Source organism: Melospiza melodia, chromosome 2 (assembly GCF_035770615.1).
Source record: "Melospiza melodia melodia isolate bMelMel2 chromosome 2, bMelMel2.pri, whole genome shotgun sequence".
Lineage (NCBI taxonomy): Eukaryota > Metazoa > Chordata > Aves > Passeriformes > Passerellidae > Melospiza > Melospiza melodia.
This window is the reverse complement of record NC_086195.1, coordinates 80,077,783-80,105,601: the sequence shown is the minus strand read 5'-3', so window position 1 is coordinate 80,105,601 and position 27,819 is coordinate 80,077,783. Positions and strand designations below refer to the sequence as shown.

The window sequence follows — 27,819 nt, the reverse complement described above, 5'->3', positions numbered from 1 at the left end:
CTATAACATCCTGTGTTTTACAGGTTTGCAGCAAGTGTTCTTAATATGTATTTCATAATTGGCTTAGATCAGATATTTTGTTAGTAGGTTATTTAGTGAGCTATAATTGGAACTTGATCTAAACTCCCAATATCAGCAGAAGAGTTGGATGGTGGGAGGTTGAAGGATCTTTATCTTATATCAACACCATTCCAGGATTATATTCTACCTGTCACTCACTGAGGTATTCATAGAGGTGTCTATAGGAGTTATGTGGAAATTGGGACTGATGTATGGTCCCTCTAAAGAAAGTGCAACTATCCAGTAAGCTAGAAATGAGTCTTCATGATCAATATTATATTTCTCTTACAGAAAATGGGAATATTTGCTCATTTTAGAAGCACCTGCCAGGTGAATTGGTTTTGGATGATAGGAGCAGAATGATTGTGCTATGTGAAAAGCACAAAATATGAAAAGGAAAGAGTGGAGAATCATTAAGTCATAGTTGAAAGGGAGGAAATTTTACTTTTTTTTGTTGGGCAAGACATAGCCAAGTGTAGTTTCTAAGAATTATTCTAAACAGATATGCTGGCTGGTTCAAGAGCAGAGATTATTTCCATTGCTACGGCCACTACTTCAGTACTGCTGCACAGGGAGCAAACCAAGTTTTAACCCAGTTCAGGAGCTTTTGTACTGCAAGCTGGTCAGCAGGTGTGAGAATGTCTAAGGTAGTAACATCTAAGAAAAGGAAGACTGCCTTCTTTTCTGTCCAGTCTATGTGTTATGTTTTAGGATAGTTAAATATCTCAACCCAATTCAGGATACTTGTAAAAGGATGCTACTGAGATGGAGTATCACAGTGGTGTATAATCATACAAACCCTTTTAATGTTCATAAACCCACCATATATTTCATATGTGTTTACATGCATTCAGTTCCCTTCCCAATAGGCTGAAAAAAGCAGTTTATAGCCCTTCTAGAACTGCTGTTTGCCTTTGTGGAGCTGCAGGGCTTTTTTGTATGAAAGAGTTTATATGCAGTAAGTCAAGGTGTGAATTTTTCAGAATACTGGCTGCTGTGCACCAGTTTCCTTCTATGGGCTCATAGGTGTAAAGTAGTTCCCTCTGCTTTCTGAAAGGAACACATGACTTTGCACAGGAATTCTTGGAGCTTTATTCCTCAAGTCCTTATAGATGGTTCCCAAAGAAAGTGTCTTGATGCATTAATGAGAGTGTGAAATGATCACCAAGTGGTTCAGACTGAGGAATTCATCCCAAGTTTGAAACTGATCTAAGAAAATAAGCAGTTCATAATGACTCAGTTTTATTCCTTGATCCAGCAGGCCTGTGTCACGGACATCTTTTGTGAAAAATCCTTTCTTTAGGATTTTTCCTTCTGGGAAGCTGAGGCCCCAGAAAAAGAATGTAAACACTGGTTATCTGCTGCTGTGGAATGCAACAGGTGCACCTGTGATTGGCCCATGTTGGATGTGTACAATTAAGGGCCAATCAAAGGCCACGCTCTCTCTGGGACAGAATCAGAGAGAGCTCCTTTGTTTATTCATTCTTTTTCTATTCTTAGCTTGCTAGCATTCTGAGATCTTTCCTTCTATTTCTTTTAGTATAGTAATGATGTATATATACCATAAAATAATAAATCAAGCCTTCTGAACATGAGGTCAAGATTCTCGCCTCTCTCTTCACCCTGAAAGACCCTTGCAAGCCCTGTAACAGGCATGCAGAAATACTTGTGTATTGCTGTTGAGATGGTAACACTGGCACAACAAGAATAAAACCTTTTTTGGTGCTACCAGTTTTTCAGTGTAGTTCCAAGTATTTGTGTGATTAGAGCCATAAGTGAACTCATATGGCAATTAATGTAGTGTACAAAACGTCCTGTGAATTCACACCCTAGCTCAGAGCATGCACCTGTGTTCAGACACACCCTTGATGAAGATAGGATTACATTTAAAAAGTTGCCCTTGGAGGTGTAATGTCTAGAAATGCAATCCCTCTATCATTAAAAAAGTTTGGAACTTTTGTTTCTCTGAACATAATATAACCATGTCAGATTCCTTCACGATGTTCCCTTTTTTCTGTTAAAACAGGCCTTTTTTTCTGTTATTATCCATCTTTCACTACAGGCTCTTCTTAGATTTTATGTGCTAAAGTCAACCCCACCCCAGTCTTTTCAAATTGTTGATGCTATTGCATCAGTGGCTTGACCATCCTGCCTCCTCTCTTTGAGTCATTACAGTATCTTAATACGCTGCTCATCAGGTTGAAAGTCATCAAGTATGGTGGAGCACCCTCTCTTTGGCATGTTCCCTGTCCATGCCAGTGACACTTGCTCCTGACTCTCATTCCATGTCACAAGTGTCTCAGTGCTTGCTAGGCCGGTTTACCGAGTTTGCTTGCTTGTCCTTCAGCTCTCATGCCTGTTGCCTTTCTTGAGACAGCATATGAGAAGCTGATACTTTAAAGTGCTTACAAACTATAATGCATGAATATACTACATTTTATACTGTTGTGTTTTCACTTCTCTTTTCCTACTGCTACAGTCATTATCCTCCTTGTGAACTTCACTTGTGGTTTCTCTCAGGGCAGTGAAGCACTTAATGCATGTTTCTAAGCTAAATATCTGTCCTGAGTTCCTTTTCCTTCATCAATACTGTGTTCATCTTGGTGATGCAACTAGAGGCATTGCAGCAGTAACCATGTTTGCACCACACCAGTGCAAGTTCTCAGGTAAGGAGCTGCAAACTTTAAGTGTGGTTACTAGAACAAATTCTTGTGGGACAGTTCATTAGCCGTTTTGGAAACTGCCTGAAGTCTCACCGAAACTGCATAAGCAGCTGCTTATTCCATTATTGGAGCCTTGTGTGTCCTAGATACATATGGGCAGTTGAAGAGCTTGAATCAATGCCATTGTCTACACGTTCTTGTAACTAGACTGTAGAAGTCAGAAGTGCTGAGAGAAGTTTGGGACTTTCAAGGAAGATAGAGTATTCCCCTTTTCATCTCTATAATCTTGCATGTACTGCCCCCTAGAACTTTTTGTAACTCATTCTTCTTCTTTCACCCTGCCATAGCTGTGACTAAGTGGTGGAAGGAAGATTCAGGAAACTCCTACCTTTCCTGGAAGTGTTTCTGTTTTGTATTCATAGTTCTCAGTTGCCTGCTGCAACATGTGCCTCCTCCCATGGCTTCTTTCCTCCAACATTGGCTAGGTGAGCGTGTGCAAGACAGGGGAAGGTTTAGACAGGGAGCCAGCAAACTGCACAGACAAGAGGAAGCTATCATGCTTTTCCTCTGTCCCATCTTGTGTCATTCTTGTTCTCCAGTTGGAGATAGCGCGGCACAGCAGTGGACCACACAGAGAGGTGGTTGTTTTCATCAACCCCATTTACCATCTTGCTATTTTTCCACCTCCCAGGTGCTCCCGTTTCACACTGTTTGCCAATGCTGATTCTTCCAGCTTAAGCTGCTCCCTGGGTAGTATCAACAAGTATTAAAGAGATTCTACCATATTTGTTTGCCTTCTTGTCCCTATGATCCAGCCAAGGGCTCTTATCCACCTTTGCAATAGCCCTGGCCCTTGAACCAAAGGACTTTTAAGTCTAAAGGCCTGGAGTCAAATATTTGCTATGAGTTTGCAGTTGAAAAGCAAAGTGATTTTTTTCAGCAATATTCCCCATTGCTCAAGTGCCAGCTTCAAGAAGGCATTCAATCAGTTGATACTGATTTCTGGAATCAAAATTGCATTTCACACTGGAAGAACTGTCTTGCGTTATTAATTTGAACTACTCATTTTTTTTAATCCTTGAGTGAGATTGTGTGTGTGTTCGAACTTTTGGTCTACTGACTTCACTTGAGACTTGAAAGATTTTGCAGTGCCCACACCCTGCTTGGCATTCAGCATATGTGCCTGCACGTTACCATGTCAGCCACAATGTTGATATCAGCTGTGCTAATGTTACTGCTCTTCTCTAGACCTCTAAGTTTTTTCTCACTTTTTCCTCTTTTGCTGACATTGCATAAGGCTTCTTTTCATTCTTACATTACATGCAGTGGATGAATTGTGCTATCCAGCCTGCATTTGGCACGTCTCTGCTGCATTGATGAGCTACACCCACCCAGAAATTGTTCTGATTCATTCAAGCAGTAGGTGAACTGCCAGTAGGAGCTTGATTTCCAGGTCTAGCTGGCTGAGTGAGCTTTAAAGGCCATGTCCAGCTCAGGAGTTCATACTCAGCAGATAAATGGCTCAGCCACATCCAAGCATTCAGCTTTCCCAAGATAACAATGCACTTGAGGCTTGTGAAAAAGATTTGTGGTGCACACTCTTCTAGGCTACCTTCTCATTACTACCACAGTCAAAACTACTCAGATCTGTGGTATTATTGCACAAGCTTACCAGATGTTTGAAAGGTTCCCACTGACTTTTGGAAAAGTACCAAATCTGAACTATTAGGTCTAAGTGTCATAGACCTTTGTGAGCTGGGTAAACACCAGAATAACTGGTAACTGACACTGCTCAGTTTACCATTCCTTCTGTTGCCAGTTGCTCATGGGGATTTGCTTGGATTGCTATATTTGACTGGGTAGCCTTTGTTTATTTTGTCATTGTCCAGCTGGCAACAGCTGCTGGCAGAATAAACCTGCACTCTTCTGCCTCAGTCATTTCTACTTCTGCATGTGGGAACATTTTTGCTCAGACTCCTCACTGTTAGAAGACAAAGCTCACATGAGTAAGTTGCATGTAACTATCTTTGTCTTGTGGCTGGTGCATGAGCATTGTCTTTGGTTCCCAGGATTGCTCATGTGGTTAGCATACCCCCAGTAGGTCAGTCTGGGTTGGCTTCAGGTGCTGAAGTCTATGAACCCAGCTGTTAAAATGTAATAGGCAAACACTTATGCTAATGGCAGGGTATGGTCAGAAAACCCTGATAACCAGTGGTCCTTTCCAGAGTGCTTATGGAAGTGGATGGTGGTCTCTGCTTCTTCCCCCAATTAAGAGATAGGATGATGTCACAGCCTGTTCCACATCCCACAGTAGTGCTTCCTGAACCTCACTTCCTGCCAGGGATGTTTTGAATCCCACAAGGCAATCTGGAGGTTTCTGGCTGTGTGTCAATCAAGAAAATTGATCAAAATACAAATTTTCTCTATAATTAGAAAACCAATATGTCTGTATGACTAGCTGGCATTCCTTGTTGTGTTGGGGAAAGCTGGAATGTGCCAGATTGTATTCTAGGAATGCATATGCTCCATGGCTAGATAACACAAGGAAACAGACTAACTGAATGCTGATTGTCACACTCTTGGCTCCATGGGTAGATAACACAAGGAAACAGACTAACCGAATGCTGATTGTCACATTCTTGCCACCAAATACAGGTTCAAGCTATTTAACAAGGCTGCAGTTTTTCTCAGAGCCTCCTCCTTCCTTCAGATACTGGAGAATGTTTTGTAGTCCATTTTTAAAGCAGTGGGATACAAATCTCTCTATGTTGCCCTTATGCAATGGACATATTCTGCTGTTCTGTCCTTTCAGTTGTTTAGCTGATGGTCATCATGACTTCAGAGTGCTGAAGGAAATTTAGTACTTCCTTGAGGCTTTGTCCTTTGAAAGTTCTTCTTTGGCCCAGAACCAAGAGTGTTCTCCATCCTCCCACTGACCTCAGAGGCCTTTCAGAAACCCTGTACCTCAGCGATTTCAGGCGTGTTGAGCAGTCTGTAGTGTAGTTTATGGTACACAGTTGGCAGTAGGCAGACGTTTCCATTCATTCATTCCAACCTCAGCCATTTTAGGGTTAGACAGGTGTGACTTGCAAGGTATTGATATCATACAGTAGTGCATTCCAGGGAACTGTTGAGGAAAGAGATCACTTAATGACTCTAGACCTGATTTGCATTCTTTTGTGTGACAGTCAGGTGTACTCACTTACATTTCCTGCATTTTGCAGTTTAATAAGACCATGAGCAGTTTTTGTTCATGCTTCTCAATCTGTATGATGTCCTGAATCTTCATGGAAGAGTTGGTAACTGTAACTGCTTGCCTCTGTCTTTTGCATGTTTCTTCTCTTTGCTTTGATAATTAGTTAATAAAAATAGAATTAAGTGTGAAAATTCTTCAGTCTCTGTGGTTCTCAGAAGCCTTTAGTGGATGTCCAGAACTTCTCAGATCTGGGGTGATCATCAGGATAATCCACATAGGTGTGATATGTTGGACTCAGTGATCTCAAAGTCTCTTTCAAGCTAATTGATTCTGTGTTTTTATCAGTGTCAGCTTGTTTACTGCCAGACAAGCAGTGCTCATTTAGTGTTGTGATGCAGTTCCTGACGTCCTGATTGGGAAAGGCTTATCCTTATCCTTTCCTGATTATGTGGTAGTTAATAGCACTAAAAGTCTACTAGATATGTATGTCTGGCTAAGTGACTGATTTCTCTTTTTGGTGCATGTATGATTTCATACTCTCTAGTGCCTCAACAGTAATTGTTTAGAGATTCCTACTGGAGCTGATGGAACCTGGGTCTTTCTGTAATTCAGCCAAGGTCTACTTGGCTGCCATTTTACCCATCATTACCAGTTAGCTGGTTCCCAGGTTCTCTGACCATGTGTTTTAAGAGCTTCACAGATCCTGTGTGAAGGTCCTGAGGTCAGACCAAGCTCTCAGGGTTTCATACAGGCTCGAAAAACCCCAGAGGTGGAGACTGCACAACCTCTGTGGGCAACCTGTGTCAGTGCTTGTGTCCAGTGTGAACCCCTCATATCAAATTGTCCCTGTTGCCCCTTGTCTTTCTGCTGTCCCACAAACGGAAAGAGCCTGGCTCTGTATGCTCACTGACCTCCCTACAGGCTCTGCTGCAGCACTGCAAGCTGCTGGTAGGCTCCCCCACAGCCATCTCTCATGCAGGCTGAAAAAACACAGATCCCCCAGCCTCTCCTCACAAGACAAGTGCTCCAGCCCCCACCATTTTGGTGGCTTCTGCTGAAGTTGCTCTGTTTTGTCAGTGTTTTTTTGTACTGGGGAGTCCCAAACTGAATGCAGTATTCTGGATGCAGTCTAATGAGTGCTGAGTAAAGGGTGTTAATTGCTTCCTTCAGTCTGCTGTTAATTAACTTCAATCTGTTAACACAACCTAGGCTGCTGGCCCTCTTTGCTGCCGGGCACACTGTTGGTTCCTGTGCAGCTTGCTGCCTGCCACTACCAGGAGTTCTTGGAGTTCACAAGCCTGTGTTGTTGCAAGGAGCCCTTCCTTCTGAGATGCAGGATCTTGCATATGTCCTTGTTAAAGTTTTATATTGGCTCATTCCTCCAACCTTTCTAAGGGCAGTCTTTCCCTTCAATGTATCAGCTGGTCTATACCACTCTAGCTCCCACTCCTACCCAATTTGATGTTATTCACACCTTATGAGCATGTTTTTTTAAGCAGTATGGGTGTCAGGACCCATTTCTTTCAATATTCCATTTTTGCTGGCCTGCAGGTGGAGTGCAATCCATTAACCACTACCTCTGAGCCTACATGGCCAACCTATTTTTTGTCCATCTAGTTGTCCAGACAGACAGACCCTAATGTCCTAACTTTGATACAAGAATATCATAAAAGACCAGTTCAAATGCCTTTCTAAAGTTGAGGTAAATGATATCCACTACTTTCCTATTTTTCACAGTTATTTAACCACAGAAAGCAACGAGGTCAGACATAATTTACACCATTGGAGACTACGTGCTGATTGTCACAATCACACTCTCATTCTTGTGTCCAGGAATTTCTTTCAAGAGGACTTGCTCCTTGATTTTCTTAGGGACAGAAGAGAGATTGATTGGCCTGTGATTTTTTTTTCTACCTTTGTTGAAGATGGGTGCAATATTTGCCTTCAGTCATATGAAGATCTCGTGATGACATTGGCGCATTGACTGACATGTTTAAAGTACGGTAGAAAGCAGACTTGCAAGGGCATGCTAGTAACAATAAGGGCTATTACTTATTACTAACAGTAGAAGTCCACCTTGTTGCCCCTGACATCCTTGCAAGTTCAGCTGGAGCTGATCTTTGGCGTTCCTGACACTATTCCTAGATGCCTAGGGGGTATTTTTCATCTTCTTCTTTACAGCCTGTCCCTGCTTCCACCTGCTGTATGACACCTTTTTGCACAGGAGCTCGTCCAAGCAAATCTCTTGATACATGTACTTGTCTTCCTGAATATCAGGATGGACTGTTCCTGCTCTTGGAGGATGCTGTGCTTTACTGGCCTGTCCACAGGCTCTCACTCAGCCAGCTGCCCTTCCCATGGAGTAGCTCCACAGATCTGAGCTGCCCCATTACAGACATAACACATCCCCTCCTTATCTTTCCTGCAGTGTGTATCTCTCCAGTTATGTGAGCCATCCCCACACACCTCAGTGGCCCCTGATATAAGGTTTTTCTCACTAGATGGGCCAGGGATTTGGCAAAGATGCCTTTTCTCCACTTTGTCAGGTGAACCCTGTCTTCCCCTAGAAGTCCTCAACCATCAGAGAGGGGTAAAAAAACCAAATCCCTGTCTCTAACCCCAGTTAGAGGTTGAAAGATACAGATCTGCAAGATCCATCTGTTCCTCCTTTAGCCTGTTTCCTTCACTGGAGCCTACCTGTGTCTCCATGCCTTTGATGCTTTCCCCCTGAGCCATGTTGTCCTTGATACACTCCAGGTTAATAAATGGAAGTAATGACAGGATGCTTCAAGATATGACATACACTGACCAGGAAGAGAGGTGATAGCACTCTTCTCGTGCTCCCTGGTCAGGGAAGCTTTCTGGTCACAAGTAACAAAGCACAGATGTATTCATGGTCGTGCACCACACCCTCACACAGCATTTTCTGCTGGTGTGTGACATTCATTGGTTTTGCAATGCAGCAGTGTCCTAAATAACTTTTCCGTGAACCTTAATGGAAATGGGTTGGATAGAATCTATTTTTCCTTCATGACAATTAGGTATCTTAATCATAAGAACAGACCATTTTTTGGATCTCTGATTTTTGGGTCTCTGCCTGCTTAAGCACAGGCAGTCTTACTGACTTTAACTGGGAATTTCTGTTGAAATGTAACTTTTCACTCTTATTTTCAGGTGTATCAAGTTATTGTGAAAGATATGCTGAAGGAATGAAACTTGTTCTGAACACCTTTGGGCCAGTTCCAGAATTTTCAGGTGAAACTGTGCAGAAAGTCAATCAGGTAAATAAATCCTCCACACTATTCCTTATCACTTCTTTCCTCTTATCGTATTATTCTTAGCCTCCTTTCCTACATGGATATTCATCCTGTGTCTTCCTCCTACTCCATCTTCCTGCATAAACCTATAGCTTTTTCTCTTCTGGGTGTTCTTTTTATACTTCACAAACCAGAGTTCCAGTTTGTCATATGTGCAAATACATGTTTAAGGGAAGCATGTGAGCAGTGTGGTAAGGTTACTTGCATGTTTAAAGATAAAATGTGTTTAAGTGCTATTTTGGATTGGGATCTAGTTTATGTATTAACATTTCTAAGCCCACAATTTGTTTATAGTCACTACATAGTCATTTTGAATGACCATAGGAATCAACTGAAGTATTGTAATTTCCTAACTCTGCCTTTTCAAAAGATGCCTTTTTAAATGATTCACTAAAAAATATGTGTAGGGGTTGAATAATTTCTGATCAGCTGTCAGAGACTAATTCCAAATATGGAGGCAGCCTGGAAGATAGCATGTTGTGTTCCTATTTATGTTAATGCATTTTGAGGAAAAACATTGTTTTATGCTTAAAAATATAGACTGCTTATAATAACAATCAATAATAATTTTGGCATCATTCACAATCAGAAGCTTATAATTGGTGTGAAACAGTTTGGCTTTCTTTATAGAAGGCTGAATTCCACTTCAAAATCTGTTTCTGTATCTTTATTATCTTAAATCTTCAGTGCCAAAGATGAGCTTGCAGGGGATCCTCTGTTAGAGTAAATCATTAAGCATTTCTTACCTTACTCCTCTGTCCCTGCCTGATTTTTTTGTGGAGTGACTGCAGCTTGCCAGTCACTGGTAGCAGTTCCATGTTTTACCCAGTTTCTCAACACTTGCCTTTTAAGCCTAAGACCTCAGGTCCTGTTTTGGCAAAGATGACCTTGTGGTCTCTATCTGCACTCTCAAAACAACTTTTTTTTCCTTGTCACTTCTAAGACAACTTTGACTGTGCACTCAGAAATGCTTTTTTCCCCTGTCTTCCCCTGTCATTTTTATAATAACTGGTATTCTTAAGACAAAATGTTTTTATAAATATGATATCCCTCACTGCATTTATGGGGAACCACACACAGGAATCTGGTTCAGAACACATTTTCAGCAACATAAATGGGCAGGTTGTCTCCTTTCTACTGAATAAAAGATTGTTATCAAAAAGACAAGACAGTGACTGTGTGGAGCAAAATGAGGGAAGAGGCTGATGCTTTCTTGTTTCTGTAGTCCTGTACATTGCCACATTCAGGATGACCTTATCCAGGTGAGAGCATTTTTTATTCCCATAGAGGTTGGTTCCTTTCCAGTCACTCATGGAAAGAGTGACCTATTTCTTGTGATAGCCTAAATGATAATTTCTGTGGATGGTGACTTGGGAAAGCAGGAAAAATTGCTGGTGAAAAACTTTTCACTCAGAATGTGAAATTTAGTTATCTTAAATTTTCTCTTCCAGGCACTGTCTGAAAAAATTCCAGTTGTTCCAAAAGCCCTGGATGCCAGGAGAAAATGGAGAGATGAATGTCTCACTGGTCTTGCCAAACTGAAAACACAAATGAAATCTGACTGAGATGCACCTTGTTTAACAGGAGAGACCAAATGAAGAGCAGATCTTCATAAAAAGCTGAAATTTTTAGTCATGCAGAAGAGGAGGCTGAATGGGCAACCAATGATATATGCACATGGAAACCAATGAAATGTTTGGTCCAAATTTGCCAAATTCATTAATTACTAGAAACAATTATTAAAAAGTTCAGTTAAAATGTGTCAAATTGCTGTATAAATGCATTAGATGTGTAAGCATTAAGTAGCTTTAGCAACGTTAATATTGTGCAATGCAGGAACACAATCACATTTTAAATAACGCATTTTTCACCTTGCTTAGGAATTCAGCACTTGAGCAATGTTTGCTAGCGCGGGGATCTGAAACAGGCAAACATCAGCTGTTCGTCACTGGAGAAAATAAGCCCTCCCCCACCAGTCCCTGTGACAGTGAGGTTAATTTGTAAAGCAGTGACTGCAGATAGAAGAAGGTTGTATTGACAAAGTGGATTCACTGGATGATGAGCTGAGACCTCAGCAGCAATTGAGGGTCACTTCAGTTCATGTCTGTTCTGTTTCACAATGTAGGGGAAAGAACTGCTCCTCCTGTCCCTCCCCTTGGCACTTCTGTACCTGTATGGTGATCTAAATGTGAGTAAATACAGCAGAATTCCCCCTTCATCCCCTCCCCCTGCTTCTGTAAGACTTACCAGAGACCTACTTGGTCTTCAAGACCACGCACTTGAGAGCCCATGGCTTTGCTCACTGATGTTGGATGCTGGCTGTTGGCACTGCTGCATAAGTACGTGCCCGATTTTATGATTTGTCTGTGAGAAAGAAGAGATCTGGATTTAGTAGCTGGTTTGGGAGACAGTGTGGTGTAGTGCACCTGTCTGGGCTTTCTCCATGACCTTCTAAATGATCAGAAAGCAGTTTACCTCTCTGCTGCCACATCTGTTTTATACACTGGTCGAAGCAAGATCTGCTTCTTTAAGATTCAGCTGTAGCTGAAGGAACCCAGATATCTGAGTTGGAACTAGATGATCTTTAAGGTCCCTTCCAACCCAAGACATCTGATGATTCTATGATCTGCTCTTTTGGTCCCCTACAGAGGGAAAGATCCAGTGGCATAGATGTAGCATTTATGCTTTACTGCTGCCCTTCCCTCAGGAGATAAAATATCTCCACACAGAAAAACATAGGATACACCCAGAAGTAGGATCAACCTGAGGTTCTGCCGTGGCATGTTTTGGTCCACTGCAAAGTGTCATTATGAACATCTGTACTCTATAATATAGTTGGACTTTGATCTTAGCTGGAACCTTGGGGCATTACTGTTAATGCAGATAGTAGGAATAACTTGAAACGTTGCATTGCACCCACCCTGCTTGAGTTGTGCAGTTCTGAATTTGTGCTAGTTTGTCATGTAACTTCACAGTACAGATGCAGAAGTTTTAATCTGTCATTCTGCTAATTCTCATGTGCGTTTTATAGAGGATGCAGTACACAAACAAGCTGTTTTTATTAAAGCTATAACTTTACTAGTTATTGTTTTGAGCTTAGCAGAAATATCTGCATGAGCATACTAAACCCACTTATTTTTGTTTATGACACAGTAAAAGACATAAGATAATTTGTATTGCTTGACACAAGAAGTGGGTCAAGAACACATCTCTGGATGTAAAACACAGGATGGGAGGCATAGTGCAGAGGTTGTCTTGTGCTTCTTTATAATCAGTGGAGTGAACAGAAAATTTGTAAGCTCAAATTATTACTTTATCCCAATAGAGACTTAAAATGTTCATGTTTCTTCTCTTGTTTTTTATTGCCACAGTGACTGGCTCAACTTGCATTTAGATATCTGAGAAGTCAGTCCTCACTCCTGAGGCCTTACTAGGCAATAGTAAATTAATTATGAGGTTGATTTCCTCATTTTGTGTATGGTTTTGCATTTCAGACAAGGCTGAAGAAGGTTCTGATTACTTTCAAGATTCGACCTGTTTTTGTTGTGGGCATATGACATTATCATAACTAATTAGCTTGCAGTGCTTCTGTTTACTCTGAGATTTTTTTAAAACTTGATCATGCCATGAAATATTTGCTGCTGCCTTTATTATTTGCTTATTAATAAAATATTTTAATTAGGAAGGTATTAAATTGTGTGCTCCAGTGTGATTGATGCTTGAGAGACAGAGCAGTTCTGTAGAGTGAGCAGCTGCTCCACAGGGTTACAGCAGATCTCGCCTCGGAGCATCAGCTCCCACACAGGCTTACAGCTGTAAGTTGGGGAAGGGGAAGGTGCTTGACAAAAAGTGTATTTTAACTGCTATTTGCATAGGAGTTCCAGCCTCCAGGAGATATTAGTCAGGTAGAGGCACAGGGTGTCCACAGAGGTGGTACAGTCCTCCAGCCTGGAGGTTTTCAAGTCCTGACTGGATGAAGCCCTGAACAGCCTGGTCTGACCTCAAAGCTGACTTGCTGTGAGCAGGAGGTTACAGTAGAGACCTCCTAAGCTTCCTCCTGGATTGCATTTCCTATTTCAAGTTTTATTTGATTCTGGATAATTTTGCATCAGAAATGTTGCTCCAGTCAAATATTTATTTTGTTTGATTGTCGACAGAATGAGCAGTACTTAAATGACCAAGTAACTATTTTATGGTAAACTATGAGATATTTTGGAATAATTTACCTTGTGGTTTCTTTTTTACACGATTACGTATTTTAAATTCCTCTATTTTTTTATTCAGGTTGCACCTATAGAATTTTCGAAGGCAGTCTTTGTTACACTGTGTTTTTCTCCATTTCACCAATTTGATATTTATTGTTTTCCATATTGCATGTATTTTACTGTAAGTTACTGCTGCATATTGGAAGCAGTGTCCAATATATTATACCAAAGCCTTTGATTTAATTAAAAAGAAACCATCTATGATGTGTGAGATAGGAAGAAAGGACAGATGCACAGAAATAATTGCTTCTCTAAGAGAAATCTCCAATATCTCTGTTTCCTAAATCTCTAAGTGTAGTGGAGTAGCTTGCAGCTTGCAAAGCAGCTATATTAATTTACTTTCCCTATTCTGAAGTAGTTTCCCTATTCTTCTGTTAAGTCATGATAAGTTGAAAGTTAAAATGGGAGCATTTTTCTGATTGCACTATTATCTAATTGGAATGGTATTAAACTGTATTATCCTATCTATAACATCTTTTAGGCAGAGTGAACTGTACTTTATTAGGGAAGCAGGAGAAGTGCTTGTGGTGCTTGTATAAAAACAGAAAAAAAATCATTTTGAGACAAAGTGATGTCATTGTCAGTCTCAATTTCTTGAAAGATGAGATCTGCTGCCAGTGTCTGTATAGTTCCATGTCAGGATTGCATTGCCATAGCATGGAGTTACAACAGGGGGTTTGAGAATCTGTAACTGTGGTGCTGTTGCAGGGATGGAGATACGGAGGACAGGAGCTCTCCCTGAGAAGAAGAGCCCAGAAGATGTGAACCTTACAATTACTTGAAATATCAGGAGGAAAACCAAATGGTCTTCTGCTTTCAGCAGCCTACTAGGCCCCAAGGGAGTCTTCCACAAATTAATTTGGATCTACTTAGAGCAAACAAGTGTAAATGAATATGTTTGCTCTATGTGCCTGCTCATCTGCTCTGTTCCCTCAAGCTCCAGTGAGAGTATGTGTGTGCATGCACATATGGGTGCTATTGCAGAGTGGAAAGACAAAAACTGACCCCAGGGGGAAATTCACACTCAATTTGGTAAGGATTTGTATGTACCAAGCCAACAGCCAAGGATTTATTTCTGTACTTTTCTGTGATTTCAAAAAGAGAAAGGTGTTCCTTCCTTCAGCATGTTATTCAGAGCTGCAGGGGTGCAGCTTAGAGCACATCACTTAGAGGAAGTTACCTATGGACTGGTATCTGTTATAGTTAACTTTTTGGGTAGAACCTCCTTCTCTAGAAAGGTTAAACAAACCTCTTGGTTCTGTTATCAATGGGAGATCATAAGATACTGGCAGTGTTCTAGTTTTCTATGGAGCAGTACAACGTATTTTCTTAACATATTCAAAGAAATGCTCCATGGGCTTGCAAGGATGGATTGCTCTTCACTAGATATTTAAATGGAGAGATGCTTGGAATAAAAGAGCACTCAGTGTGTATGAGATTTCTTCTTGAATGTGGGTGTGAAATGGAGATTTTAACATGCGTCTTGGTGCACTCTTTCCAGCTACTTGCATTTCACACCTGTTTTCACAAGAAGCAGAGATGTGTAAGATGCAGAATCATTCAGAAACTTGTTTCCTTTTATCTATGGGTAGAATATAGTCTAACATGGAAAAGTTAATTAAGAGTCCATAGTTTCATGTGGATACAGGAAAGCTTTATGCTGAACTTACTTTTTTTAGAAGATTCTATACAATAAGAGCTGTAAATTTGCCCTAAACTGAATGTTTGATCTGTTTAGCTTAAGCCTAGATGATGACACTGTTGTAGTTTTAACAGACTGCTCAAGGCCTCCACAAGGGTCCAACACCTCTGTGTCATCCCAATGGAAAAGTTTTCCAATAGAAAACATTAAAAAGGCTCTATAATTTAAAGCACTAAGAAAACCCTTCTTTCCATTCATGATGTGTTTAAACTTTAACATCAGGTCTTGCACTAATTTTTCCAGTACCAAAACAGTACCTACTTTCTACATCAAGCCATGGTTACTTGTTCTTGGTCTGCTTAAACAGGTAATGCTCCCAAGGAATACAACGGAGGCATTTTTTGGCAGCTCAAGCAGAAAGTGATGAGGCTGGAAAATCCTCACTGTGACTCTGATATTACTGAAAAAATTAGGTTATTGTTTATGAGTCAGCTTTACTGCAAGCTATGGTTGATGTGGAGCTTGTTGTTTGGTTTTTTTAATAAACCCTACTTAATGGGGTGAAATCTGCATATTAAATCCTTAGTAGTAATATAGAAATTATTTCTGTGCAGTTAAAAATATATTTCTGGAATTGCCAGGCACAAAGGCAGCAGTCACCAAAGTGTGTAGTTTTCCACATTCCAGAACATCTTGCAACCACAAAACCAGATTTTCTGATATTACTCAAAGCCATGCAGTAATGGAAAGATATAATTGTGCCATTTCAAACACACAGGCTACTGCAGACAGCACATTGCATAGCCAGGTGATTTCATTAAATGAGCATGCCTGTTGTCCATGTGGTACTGAATTTTATGGAATAGGAATAGCATGAAGTCACATTTTGTACTTCTACAAACTAGAAATGTTTCCATTTGCTTTTGATTTTCCTTCTTTAGAAAGAAAAGTTAACTACAAACATCATCTCCCCTCTATCAGTATCTGTATCAGTGCACAGTAAAGGGTGATTACAAAAGTCTGAATATAGCTTCAGTTGCTGAGACATCTCATACTACTCCAGTGTGTTGTTTATAAAACAAAAGCCATTAAAAATGAGGATGTGACTGCAGAGAAAAATAGAGAATACAATTTCTCTTAGGCAGATGCAGGTATTATTTACATTATGACAAATAAAATCAGATTTAATCTGATCTTAGTGTCCTGATAGTTTATTATAAGGGAAAACCAGTAGGCAGAGACTAATGCAAACATATTTAATCATCAGTAAAAGGGAGGTAGGTCCATGTTGCACTATGTATACATGTGGGATCTCAGCACCTCAGGAATTATGTGCAGAGTGACCGAGACCACCCTTGGGGGGCTCGGAGGTCCTGGAATGTTGCCAGAAGTGGTGGCTGGACTTTGATCCTACACAGGAGACGACACCTGTATGAGGATGGGGGGATTTCACTGGGGTGAATGGTGAAGGGATAAGTTAATTAGAGTGTAGAACACAGGGTTTAGGATTTCTGTACAGGGGGGTCTAAAGAAGTAAGATGGAGGAATTGGGGCGTGTCCTGTCCTTCTTTTTCTTCTTGGCCTCCATCTTCTGTGGTGATGTTGGCACTTTGGGATTGGTTATTACTAAAGGTGTACTGGTCAATAAGGGTAAAAGGTATTGGAGGAAATAGGTAAATATCTTATACGTAGTTTTGAGTATAAAGATAAGTGACCGCCCCGGGGGCTCTCAGTGTGCTCATGGCTGGCTTGCTGTGCAGACCTCTGTCGGCCCGAGAGAAAATCTTTTAGATAAATAACTAATAAACACTGAAGACCGAGGAAAAACCTGAAGCCTCTTTTCGTCCTTTGGAGCGCGGGCTGCCCAAGGCCACCCCGGGCCTTTCCAGGTCATTAAAACAGCCGAGAAACCGACATATACAGTGCTTCCTGCATCTGAATATAGGTTTTGGTTTCAAGTCTCTTCTTAAAAATCTACAGTCCAGACTGCTCTGGAGTGTGCTGCCATAAAATGTGCTGTAACAACTGGCCAGACAGTGGCCACTGACCAGCCTCAGGTAGTTACTGCCTTGTCCACCCTGTTGGCAGTCCTGTCCCTATGCCTGTGAAGAGCAGAACAAAGTGTAACTTCCAGCTGCCACCTCTGCTGTGAGCTGCAGGTGATTTCTTGTCTGTTGCCAGAAGGACTTTGCTCTGGCACGCTGCTGCTGGCCGCACTGCTGCAGGTCAGTAAACAGGCGATGTGGGCAGCTCTGCCCACAGCCCTGGGCTTTGTTCTGTTTCTTAGGCCAGGTCAGTCTGTGCTGGCCTCCAGCATGGCTTGCTGCCCTGTTTCTGTAGCAAAGGGCTTTTGGCTGTACTGCCTGTTTAGGCCAGTCTGCCCAGCTCCTGGGAAGCCAGCCACAGGCTGTTGCAGAGCTGGCAATGGATGTTAACAGCTCATCCTCATTTACCCATTTTCCAGGCTAACAAACTTGGACTATTCACATATAAAATAATTTTTTTCCTTCCAAGACAGTTTACCTGTGATAGCTGATATCCATCTGCCCTCGTGCTGTGCTGGTCCAAGCTCTTTTCTGTGATCCTGCTGCAGCTTTTCTGATTTTTGCTGATGTGGGTTACTGCCAGCTGCCATCTCTACCTGATGGTGTGACTTCAGCCTGAGGAAAGCTGGAGATCTTTCCATGACATAAATATTCATCTCTCAGCAGCATGGGGGCTCTTTTGCCAGGATGTGTGTGGTTGCAGGACCTTCCTCTGGTGGTTGTGTCAAAGGTTCTGAAATTTTTGTTAAAAGGTAGAGGTGATCACCACTGGCTGTTAGAGCCTACAAGGAGGGCTTTAACATGACCATGCTCATGATTTATGAGTAATTTAAAAGCCAGATAACTTGTAAGCTGGCTAATTAAAGCAATATTGAGACACTTCTAGAACAAGACACAATCACCTTGTTTATAGCAGGAATGCACAAAGACCAGAACTGAATAAAACCCAGTCACCATGGGAAGACTGGTTTGTTTAGCATTAACACCACAGCTGTCCCTTACTTTTGGCAACACTCAGTGAGCTTGTTTTCAACAGTGGCACTGAAACAGTGTTATTCTGGTTGCTTCTCATCCTTTTAGTGTGCATTTCCTCAAGAAGTTTCTCTGAGGGAAGCAAAACCTTGTATTTAGCAGCCATTTTTTAAAAAAATTATGAGCCTTTGCATGATTTCCAAGCTCTTGTAGCCATATGAGTATATTCTATACTTTGTTGTATTTCTTCTTTTTCCTTTTGTAAGCTTTCCTTTGAATTGTCCATTCACCATCCACCTCTCTTTCCACATTAGTTGCTTGTGGTGACCCTTCACTACTGATGTTTCTCAGCTGTTGAGAGGATCATCTTTAATTTCAAAGCTACACATGGGGATTAACTGCTACCCAGATGTTGTACCAACCTCCCACTCCAGCCTCTACAAGCAAACTCTTTGTGATGAATAGTGATTATTTCCACTCAGTAGATTGGATCTAAACTCTGAATCTGGCCATCTGGACCCTGTTTCATCATGGCTGGTGTCTCAAGGGTGTGTTTTGGTCATTCCCATTACAGTTCCCCAGGCACAGCCCAGCAGCTCATTGGCAGAAACTCCTCTGACTCACATTCCTCCCAGGACAGTGCTGTGTGCTGCAGGTGCAGGAGTGCAAACACAGCCTTTTCCTAATCCTCCCTGTTGACAGCAATATTTGACTTCTCCAATTTAATCTCATGGTAGGTTTCAAGATGAAGCTGCTCCCTATTTTACGTCTGACTCAGTATTTATCTGTCAACTTGGTGCTTGCTGAGATTATTGGTGATCAACTACTCTGAGAGCCTTAAAACAAAGTTATTGGCAGAATTTTTAGCCCACAGGATTAATGTTTGTATCTGGAAGGCACAGGGCAGTAGAAGCAGGACTTCTGTGGTCAGCACAGTCCCTGCAATGTGGGACATTATATTTATTTTTTAGCCTCACAGGGGGAAGCTCTCCCAGTCCCTGGCTCCTGCCTGTTGCCTTTTCAACTCCTTGCATCCTCCCTGAGAGGTAGAGACCCCACAGAGGCAATGTGTGTTGGATGTACCAACGGTGCTCACTGATGTAGCTTTTCTGAGCTCTCATTCCTTCCAGCTCTCACTTCATATTCTTTCTTTCTATCGCCCAGAAATGGGATTCATTATTGCTTGTTTCCAGGCCTGTTTGGCAGATACTGTCCTTCTAGTCATAGTTTTCTCAAGGAGACCTTTCTATTTCTGTAACTTGAACCATTATTTTCACATGTTTTTTAGTGGTATTTCCAACAATTTTACCGGGACAAAGCTCTTATGGCAAATCTGCGACGGCTCTTTCTCTTTTTTTATTCCTTTTGTGAGGAAATTCTGAAATGCCTAGTACACGCTTCTACTTTTGTGAAGGTTTGGAATGGAACCAGCTACGGTTCACACAATTCCACCCTGGCTAAAATCCCCAGTTTACATACCTGGGAAAACCATAGTAACTGGGTGGAGAACGTATAGTCTCCACAATTAAAATGCAAGCTGACTTAATGAAGGGAAATTTATTAGGGGAGAATTTTATGACAGTATATTTTCACCTCCAGCAATAATCTCATATACATCACAATAGCACAGGGCTGAACAACACCCTGAGCACAGCCCAGACTGAGGGAGGCTGCACTGGGGGATCCTTAGATCTGTGTCAGCATCTCCCTTCACTGCCCAGGAGGACAGGCAATGGTCCTGACCCACTCAGTTTCTTTTTGCTTTGTGCCTTCTCCTAGCTTGCATTTGTACCTTTATACAGTTCCTGCATTACTACCCAATATTTCTAAATTTGTTAATCCATGCTTGTTTGTCCCTTACAGTCTCCCTCATTTTCCAGTTGCCTACTTAATGCTCAACTGCACCTTTGCATTCCCATTTTTCCCTTGGTGGAGGCTAGCAGTGCTCTGGGTCACACACTCTTCCAGGGGAAGAGGATTGGAGATGGCAGAGGGAATGGCTGCAAGACCTACACAGGAGCCTGATCTGAGGGTGGCACCTTAGCAGAGGTCACTTACTCAAGCCATGGTCTCAGCCCTGTGCATGGCAAGTTAAAAAATCTTGACTGGGATTGATCCCCTGTCAACCCAAGACCAGCAGATTTATCACCTGCTGTTCAGCCTCCCACATCTCCTCCTTCTGATGCCCATGATTTTGGCTGACAGTTATTTTAACTGTTTGCTTGGTCTTGACCTTTGTTCCTTTTTGTGGGCATGGAGACCATCTTCACATACTTATCTATACTCTTGGGCTCACTTATGAGCTTATGAAATAGATTAAATAATATTTTTCAAGCTTTTTCAAGGTCATATGAAGCTTGCCATAGCTGCAAATACAAGTATCAAGCTGCAAATACAAGTCTGATCCACAGCTGAGATTTTTTTAAAAAGTCTTCCTAAGTGTAAGTTGAGCAACTGAACAAGTTATTTAGAGCAGTTGCAGAGGTCTTTGAGTTCTTTTAGGAAAGGATTGATACACGCCTCTTGGAGATTATGCAGATATCGTTAGTACAAATCAGAGATCCTTGATCCCTATAAACATGCAAATTAGAAACAATTAAAATATACAACATGGCCTAATGCTTAATATAAGCATGTACCCCATGTTCATGCAGCCACAAATTAGTTTATCTAAAGAGACCAAGAGGAAGATGAAGAAAAAGGTGGGATGACACTTGATCACAGTAAGTAAAGTCTAGCTCTGAGTAGGTGGTTTCCAAAGGGAGCATTTTGGGAGCATTTTAGGTCATTGTACAAAGCAAAAAAAAACCCAAACTGAAACCACAAAAAAATCCAAATCCAAACTTACTGTAAACAAGACAAATATTCAAGGAAGCAATCCAAGATAGAGTGGTGGTAGGCATTTTTGAAACATGGTAAAGCTATGCAAACAATACATAATACAATAATTTCCAGAAGGGTATGAGCAAGCCAGGGCTGCTGGGACATCCCCATTGCACAAACCAATGAAGAAATCACAAGAGCAGATACTCATAACTTTTACAAAGAGGAAGATGTGAAGGAAATAGGAAATAAAGTCAAGACAGAGGCATGTTGAAATAACCAGGGAAGGCCAAATCACTGTCAACACTGAGGCTATGACAGATGAAAGAACTGAAGAGGGAAACAGGACATGGATGTGAAACTAGTGGGGAAAGGCTGATAGAACATCAGAAAAAATCTGCAAAACCAGGAGAGTGTAAATAAATACTAACCAGCAGGTTTTACTGCCCTTCCCTGATTTTATGGAAGATCACCTCAATGCTTCCTTACAGATATGATGGGAGACAGTATTGGAAGCAGCCTTGGTAAAGTTGCTGTCAGTGGATTCACATCACTTTAAAGGCAGTAGTGAGCAAGGAGAAGCCAATCAACCCCAACAATCGGGCAGGGAGCTGGGGATGCCATGGGCTGGTCATGCACATTCCTTGCAGGAGGCATCTGCTTCAGGAGGCAGCATTTTACAGGGTAAACAATGTCATGCAGACACTAAAATGACAAAACCGTCATAAACCAAAATGAAGGTTTCAACAAGATTGCAATTTTTTAAGAATTAGCAAACCTTCGGGCCATTGTCGAGGTAAGTACTAATGGGGCTAAGGAGTTATGGAGCTCCTGTACTTGTCATTTCCATGAGCAGCAATTTGGCATTTAGGGGCTGGGAGCGATATTCCCATGGAAGATCTGAATGCTGTTCCTTGGTCACTGCACGTAAGACAGTATAAATATCAGACATATTTAAATTAGTGACAACACTCTCCATTTCCTGCAAGCATCAGTCCTTTCACCTTAGATTTACAGCTTCTCATCTCCAGTGTGTTCATCTAAGGCAAAGGGCAGAATGTTGTTGTGCAGGAATTAATAAATAACAGATAGGTGCTATGTTTGCAGATGGACTCTGCACCACCGACTCCTCCATGGATGATGACAAATGGAGATTTGCTCAGCCATCTATGTTGGACAGTACACTGGTACTGGAACCATTGTTTGTACCTTTCTTTGGTGTCCAAGTGTAAATGTCTCTGATCCTGTGTGTGATGGGTCAATGGGTGTTATTCCATGGAGTAAGGATGGCTACAGCAGGCAAAAGGCTGGGTAAATAAAAGATGTGAATTTGAAAAAACTGGGCAGATTAAAAGGATTAGTTGTAAAACAAAGTGAATATGTTGTGAGATAAGGGTACATAATGGGCTGCAGCTAATAAGATTATAGTAGTGATATATAAAGAATGTCCTGAATTAATCACTTCCTTTGTGTAAGTATTTATGTTTTGCAAATCATTATCACTTAGCAACCTACACTGTCAATTTTACTTTTTACAGACTTGAATTGTTTCCTGGGGGTATTATCTCTTGCTGGCTCAGCAAAATTAAAACAGTAGCTCACTTAACACTGTCTATAAGTAGATGGAAATAGTTGGCTCCCGATGTGTTATGAATTGTGCTTAGAGAATTAACATGGTTTAGATCATAGAAAGTGGCGCATATTTGCTGTTCAACACTTTCTTATAGAGTAAGCTGAACACAGTAATATGTGTTTAGCTTTATGGATCTTATCAAAGGCTTGTTCAAGCCAAGTCACAACTCTTGCCAAGAATACTTAATGCCACATTGAGGCGACAAAATGTAAGCCAGGAGGAGACCTCACAGGATTGCTGGATTCCCTCTCTGCACTGAGACATCCCAAGGCCAGGGAGCCCTACTGGACCCCCACCACAGGCACTCAGTGCAGCAAAACATCACACCCAGGTTTGTCCTAGGGCTCCTGAAAAATCTCTCTGGAAAGGGATCCTCCAGCCTCTCCCCACACTCCACGCCTTGTACCTCTTGGAAATGTTCCCTAGTGGGTTGTCAAAGGACTCTTTGTTGCAGAAGAAAAATTGATTTCTTCATGTCTTTGTCTACAGATAATATAAAACAATCATTTTCCCAAGAAGGCCGTATATGTTAGAGGATTGTTTCCATCTCTTTTCTGAAAATATTCTTTCCTTGGACTAAATGAGCCATGTTATTCACTTTGAATCCCTTGGTGTATAATTCTCTTGATTCTTGTGCTCCTTGAATGCTTCTCACTTTGTCCAGGTCTGCAAGTACCATGTCCAGACCAGGACCTCACACTGCAGTTAATTAAGGCAAACATCTTTAGCCTCTATTAAATCACATCATATCAATGCTCACTTCAGTTTGAAGAGGAGTAAAGATAATGTGTGTCCTTTCCCAGTCCTCAGACTAATTTGCTGCCATGCCAGAGCAGCCCACACCATGCTCAGTGGTGATCCCAGCCAAACTCTGGCACACTCAGACCTCCCACCTGGGCTGCCCGCACCTCTTGCCCTTCCTTTTGCATGCTGTTATTTTCAGCCCTGTCTAGATGAGCAAAGAGTGAATCAGTGGAGAAACAGGAGTGGATGATGAGTGCCTTTGTCCTTTTCTTCCTCTCTGAAATCTGCTGCCCAGCACTTGTGGCTGGCAGGAAGGGAGGACTGGGCAGGGCTGTGAGTCATCCTCCATTCCCTGCTCTCCTCCTAAGCCAGGAGCTGCTTGTTCCCTGCCAGCTGCAAGCCATGGCCAAGGCCGTGGCCCCGTGCTTGTAAGGAAAAAAATCTTCCCTCTCTGTGCATATCCACTGCTGTGGCACAAAGATCCTCGTTTAGAGTAGTGCTTCCTTCCCTTGGCTCTGATGGATGAGCCCTGCACTCCTCTGTGTCACTGCTGGCAGCAGATACCTGCTGCTGTCCTGCTGCACAGCCCAATCAGTGGCCTCAGCATAAAGAATTTCAGCATAAAAATGTGTCCAAAAGTCTGCAAAAACCCAGCAGCTGTCCCATGACATCTTAACACTTGATGGAGAACAAGACATTATGGATCCACAATGTGAGTGTTTTCAGTTCCTGAGCTGATTGATAACAAGGAAAGTTTAAACACTTGAATAATAGCTGCATTAATGCTAGAGGTTACAGACCTGAAGGGAAAGGTGAACTGAGGGGTTAAACATTAAATAGTTTTCAACTGCTAAAAATAGCATGTCTATGACCATAGTTTTCCACTGAGAGTTTCCTTTGACACCTGAGCCTCTCAAACTCAGAAGATACCTAGGCAGAGTTGCTCTCCATCAGGGCCTGTCCACACCCAGCTGTGGTGGGGCAGAACATACCCTGCCTGGGCTAGGCTTGAGAAGCCATGCAATGGGAAAGCAGATACACACACCTGGAACTGCTCCAGTACTGCCAGCGCCTGAGAGTCAGAGGTCTGGGGTAAAACCATGCAAGCTTTCATTGTCAAGAACACTTTCTATTTGTTGTTAATAGTTTGGGAGGCTTTTTTAATTAGTTCTTTATATTAGAGCATTTGGCTACTTTAAGATGACTCTTTATTTCCACTATGCACAATCTGCAGGATTAATAATGCACTGTGGAAGCTGGTTTTGATTTGACCTCTTCTGCTTGCCTGTGCTGTTTGTAGAGATCTTTGCACTCACCAGGTGACACAAGCAGCCCTGACTTTTCAAAGAGGGTATCTATCATCAGTCAGCACTCATAAAATCCTGCAAACCAATGACCAGCATTGCATGGCTGTGCCTTCAACTTTGCTTGGTATTTGTAAATAATTTCTAAGAAGATTCTGTATGAAGGTGTTGAGGAAGAAGTGCAAGAAGTGCGGGATTGTGTGCTGCAGCAGTATTTTCTGATTATCTCTTTCTTGTGAAATTTAAGCTCTCCTCACGTATGAACGGGTGAACCCTGCTCAGCATCTTTGAGTGAGGGGAGGCTTTTCCACCTGCCCTCCACTCCAGGAAGAGGTCATCCTTCTCCCCTGCCCATTGGTGCTGTGGGGACCCACCAGAGCAGCAGGTAGCGAAGCCGCCCCGGCTCTAAGTAGGCCAGTGTGGGGGTATTAGTCATCCACTCACCGCATGCCTCACTGCCTGTGCCCGGAGCAGACGTGTTCCACTGCCTTTATGTAACCCCCTGGAGGGCTGGCTGCTGCCAGGGGCAGCCACCTCCCCCACTGCCACCAGCGCCCAGCAGTGACCTTGAGCTACAAGTGACACTGAAGCCTGCCACGAAGAGGCAGAGGTGCCCGTGAGCCTGGTGCAGGAGGACCTGCTGCAACAGTGAGCTGAAAAGCCCACCTGGGGCAAAACCCCTGGTCCTGGCTGGTAGGGTTAACCCTCTGTTCCCACTCTCCCAGCTGGGAATGCACCATTGGGATAGAGGGTCACCATCAAATTTTGTGTCAAAAGACACATGAAGCGGCTCCCCTTCACCCCCTCAGCCTGTAGGCTCAGCTCCATCCCAAGCCCGCAGTCCTGGTGGATTTTTAACAAGCATAAAGGATTGGTTTTGTCGAATCCTATGTGTGCAACCATCAGACAAGTTCTTATCTTGACTTAACCTACAGGTAGAACGACTCTGGTCATACTGCCAGCATATTTCAGGGATTTATGTCCACACCCCTGTGGTGTGTGCACTCCGATATCCCTCAGGTTGTCTTTCATCATCGGTTACGCTTCAAGTCTCTGCAATCAGATACGGTTATCTGAGCAACAGGGAGAAATATTTACCAAAATGAAATTAAGATGGGAAAACGGGGAAGAAAGAATAAAAGGAGGAGAAAAGAACTAAAGATGAAAACTCAGTGTTGTTTGAAATTTGCACTGATGTTTGTTAGAAAATGAATTGGTTTCACTTTTGCACGTTGCTCTATACAAGGAGATTTATCTCGTGACATATATTTGCCTTCTAGTTGGCACGGCAATTTGATTCTTGAGATACTTTGCTTTTTTCTTTCCCATACATTTAGCTCCTGCTAATGCTGAGAGAGGTTGGTGGTGAGGATCCCAAGAAAATTTGGGTTGTGATGAGCCACAAATGTTGAAAGTCCAGTTCTAGATAATGTTTCTACATTTCTACTGTTCTTCTGTACATCCATTAACTTTTTCACAGAGTTTCTTCTTATGGGATGCTGTCTTGGCTATGATCAACAGGGGATGGCTGAGATTGCTGAGCTGAGGTGTTGCAGCACCTGCAACCCACGTACCATTCACCTGCCAAAGCAACCCATTGGGCCAAGGAACACTTCTGCCTTGGGACCCTTCATTCCTTGTATGAGAGAACAACCTTGACTACTCCTGTGGCCATGACTGGGCAGAGCAGCTCAGTGACCTTGTGTTCTTCTACCAAACTCTTTGGGGATGGCTGGCAATGTCATTTGTCCCCCTGGTGTCCTGGTGGGAGGCCATGGAGAAGATGCTAAAAACAACAGCTTCGTCGACCATCACCATCTACTGCCATCTCTGTGTGTGAGCATTGGCAGGTGGGATAAACCCCACCTGATTTCCTGTGCTCACACCTCCAGGACAGACAGCAGCAGAATTTATAGTTACATTTTTCTTGTAACTGGGAAACAAAGAGAAGGAATTGTGATAAAACCAGAGCAGTCTTCTGGCAAAGGTGCCCTTAAGTCTGTCTCCTTGTCCTGCGCTGACAGCTGCTTGATGTTAGGGTACTCAGGTTGACTCATCCATGCTCCAAAACAGAAATTTTTGCCTCCTGATGGCAGATTTAGCTGGTTAATCACCATCAGCTTCTTTAAGTTCCAGAAATGGAAAGCTGCATCTAAACTCAGTGCTGTTACCACAGGTACTGTCCACAGCCCTGTGGGTTCAAATGGGATTCCTGCTCTTTGCAGTTGTTCATCTGGCTGTTCTGGACACACTCTGACTTGTGACTGCCATCTCAGTACTTAATTAAGGGGTTAATGCACATCTCCACCTGTTTCTTGCTCAATGTGATTGTAATGGCAGCCTGGACCCCTCTGGGAGGGAGAGCAGAAATGGGTCTCCTCTGGAATCTTTACAACACTAAAATGTATTCCCATATCATGCTGTTGCCTTGTGAATGTCTGATGTGGTATGGGTTACAGAGACGTCTTTGTGGACATGAAAAGTGTTAACATGTACCTATTTACTCTGTTGCAAATGCCATGCATTGCAAGCTTAGGAAAGTATCTTGAGAGGCATGAATTTTGCCCTTAAGCACTAAGTAATGTATGAAATACTCCTTAAAACTAGTATCCCATACTTGTTAGGATTTGTTTTCTGCAGTAAGTTCCTTTGCTCCCTCCTCGCTATGTGTATGTCTGATGTGTGCCATTATTCCTTCAATTAGTGCAAACTTTCCACCAGGCCCACAGGGATCAGGGCGCTCTGTGCCAAGGTTTTACCTTGGGAGATTATGACCAGCAGGACAAGAGCTGTGAGTGAGAGCTTGGAGTGCTCCAGAGCAGTCTGGAAGCCTGTAGGTACAAGCTGAGCGACACCACCAGCCCCAGCCAGCCAATGCCAAGGTTAAAGTACCACCCTGACTTTGGAAAGGGGAAAGAGGACAGAACAAGGTCACACACAAGTAGCTCATGTGAAGTTTTCTTTCTCAGAACTCCTTCATGCCTCATGCCACAGGGTCCCCCAAGGAGAAGTCCCAGGGAACACCTGTTGTCTGGGGTTAGGCTGGGAAACTGAGCAGGGAAGCTCAAGTGGATGTATGATTTCCCAAAAGGGTTTGGAAGACCCCTCTATTGCCAGTGGGGTCAATACATGGGAGATGATCTGTGTCACCACAA

At 42.4% G+C, this 27,819-nt stretch overlaps 1 protein-coding gene and 1 long non-coding RNA gene across 3 annotated transcripts in view; one reads left to right on the top strand and one right to left on the bottom strand.

Annotated features, from left to right (window-relative positions):
- The window catches only part of CRYL1 (crystallin lambda 1), a 50,992-nt gene extending 38,062 nt beyond the window's left edge, over window positions 1–12,930 (top strand). Inside the window, exons 7-8 of the mRNA XM_063149006.1 lie at window positions 9,094–9,200; window positions 10,688–12,930. Of these exons, the coding sequence (XP_063005076.1) occupies window positions 9,094–9,200; window positions 10,688–10,801 (221 nt within the window). The 3' untranslated portion in view covers window positions 10,802–12,930. The remainder of the gene's footprint in view (window positions 1–9,093; window positions 9,201–10,687) is intronic.
- Window positions 827–27,819, bottom strand: part of LOC134414435 (uncharacterized) — a 40,791-nt gene continuing 13,798 nt past the window's right edge. The window contains exons 3-5 of one of the 2 annotated variants that reach the window (XR_010026734.1): window positions 17,667–17,921; window positions 11,484–11,600; window positions 827–5,850 (exon numbers count right to left, since the gene is read on the bottom strand). This is a non-coding gene — a long non-coding RNA (uncharacterized LOC134414435). Of the gene's footprint in view, window positions 5,851–10,844; window positions 11,601–17,666; window positions 17,922–27,819 lie in introns of those variants that run through there. The other variant, XR_010026733.1, reaches the window with a different exon arrangement.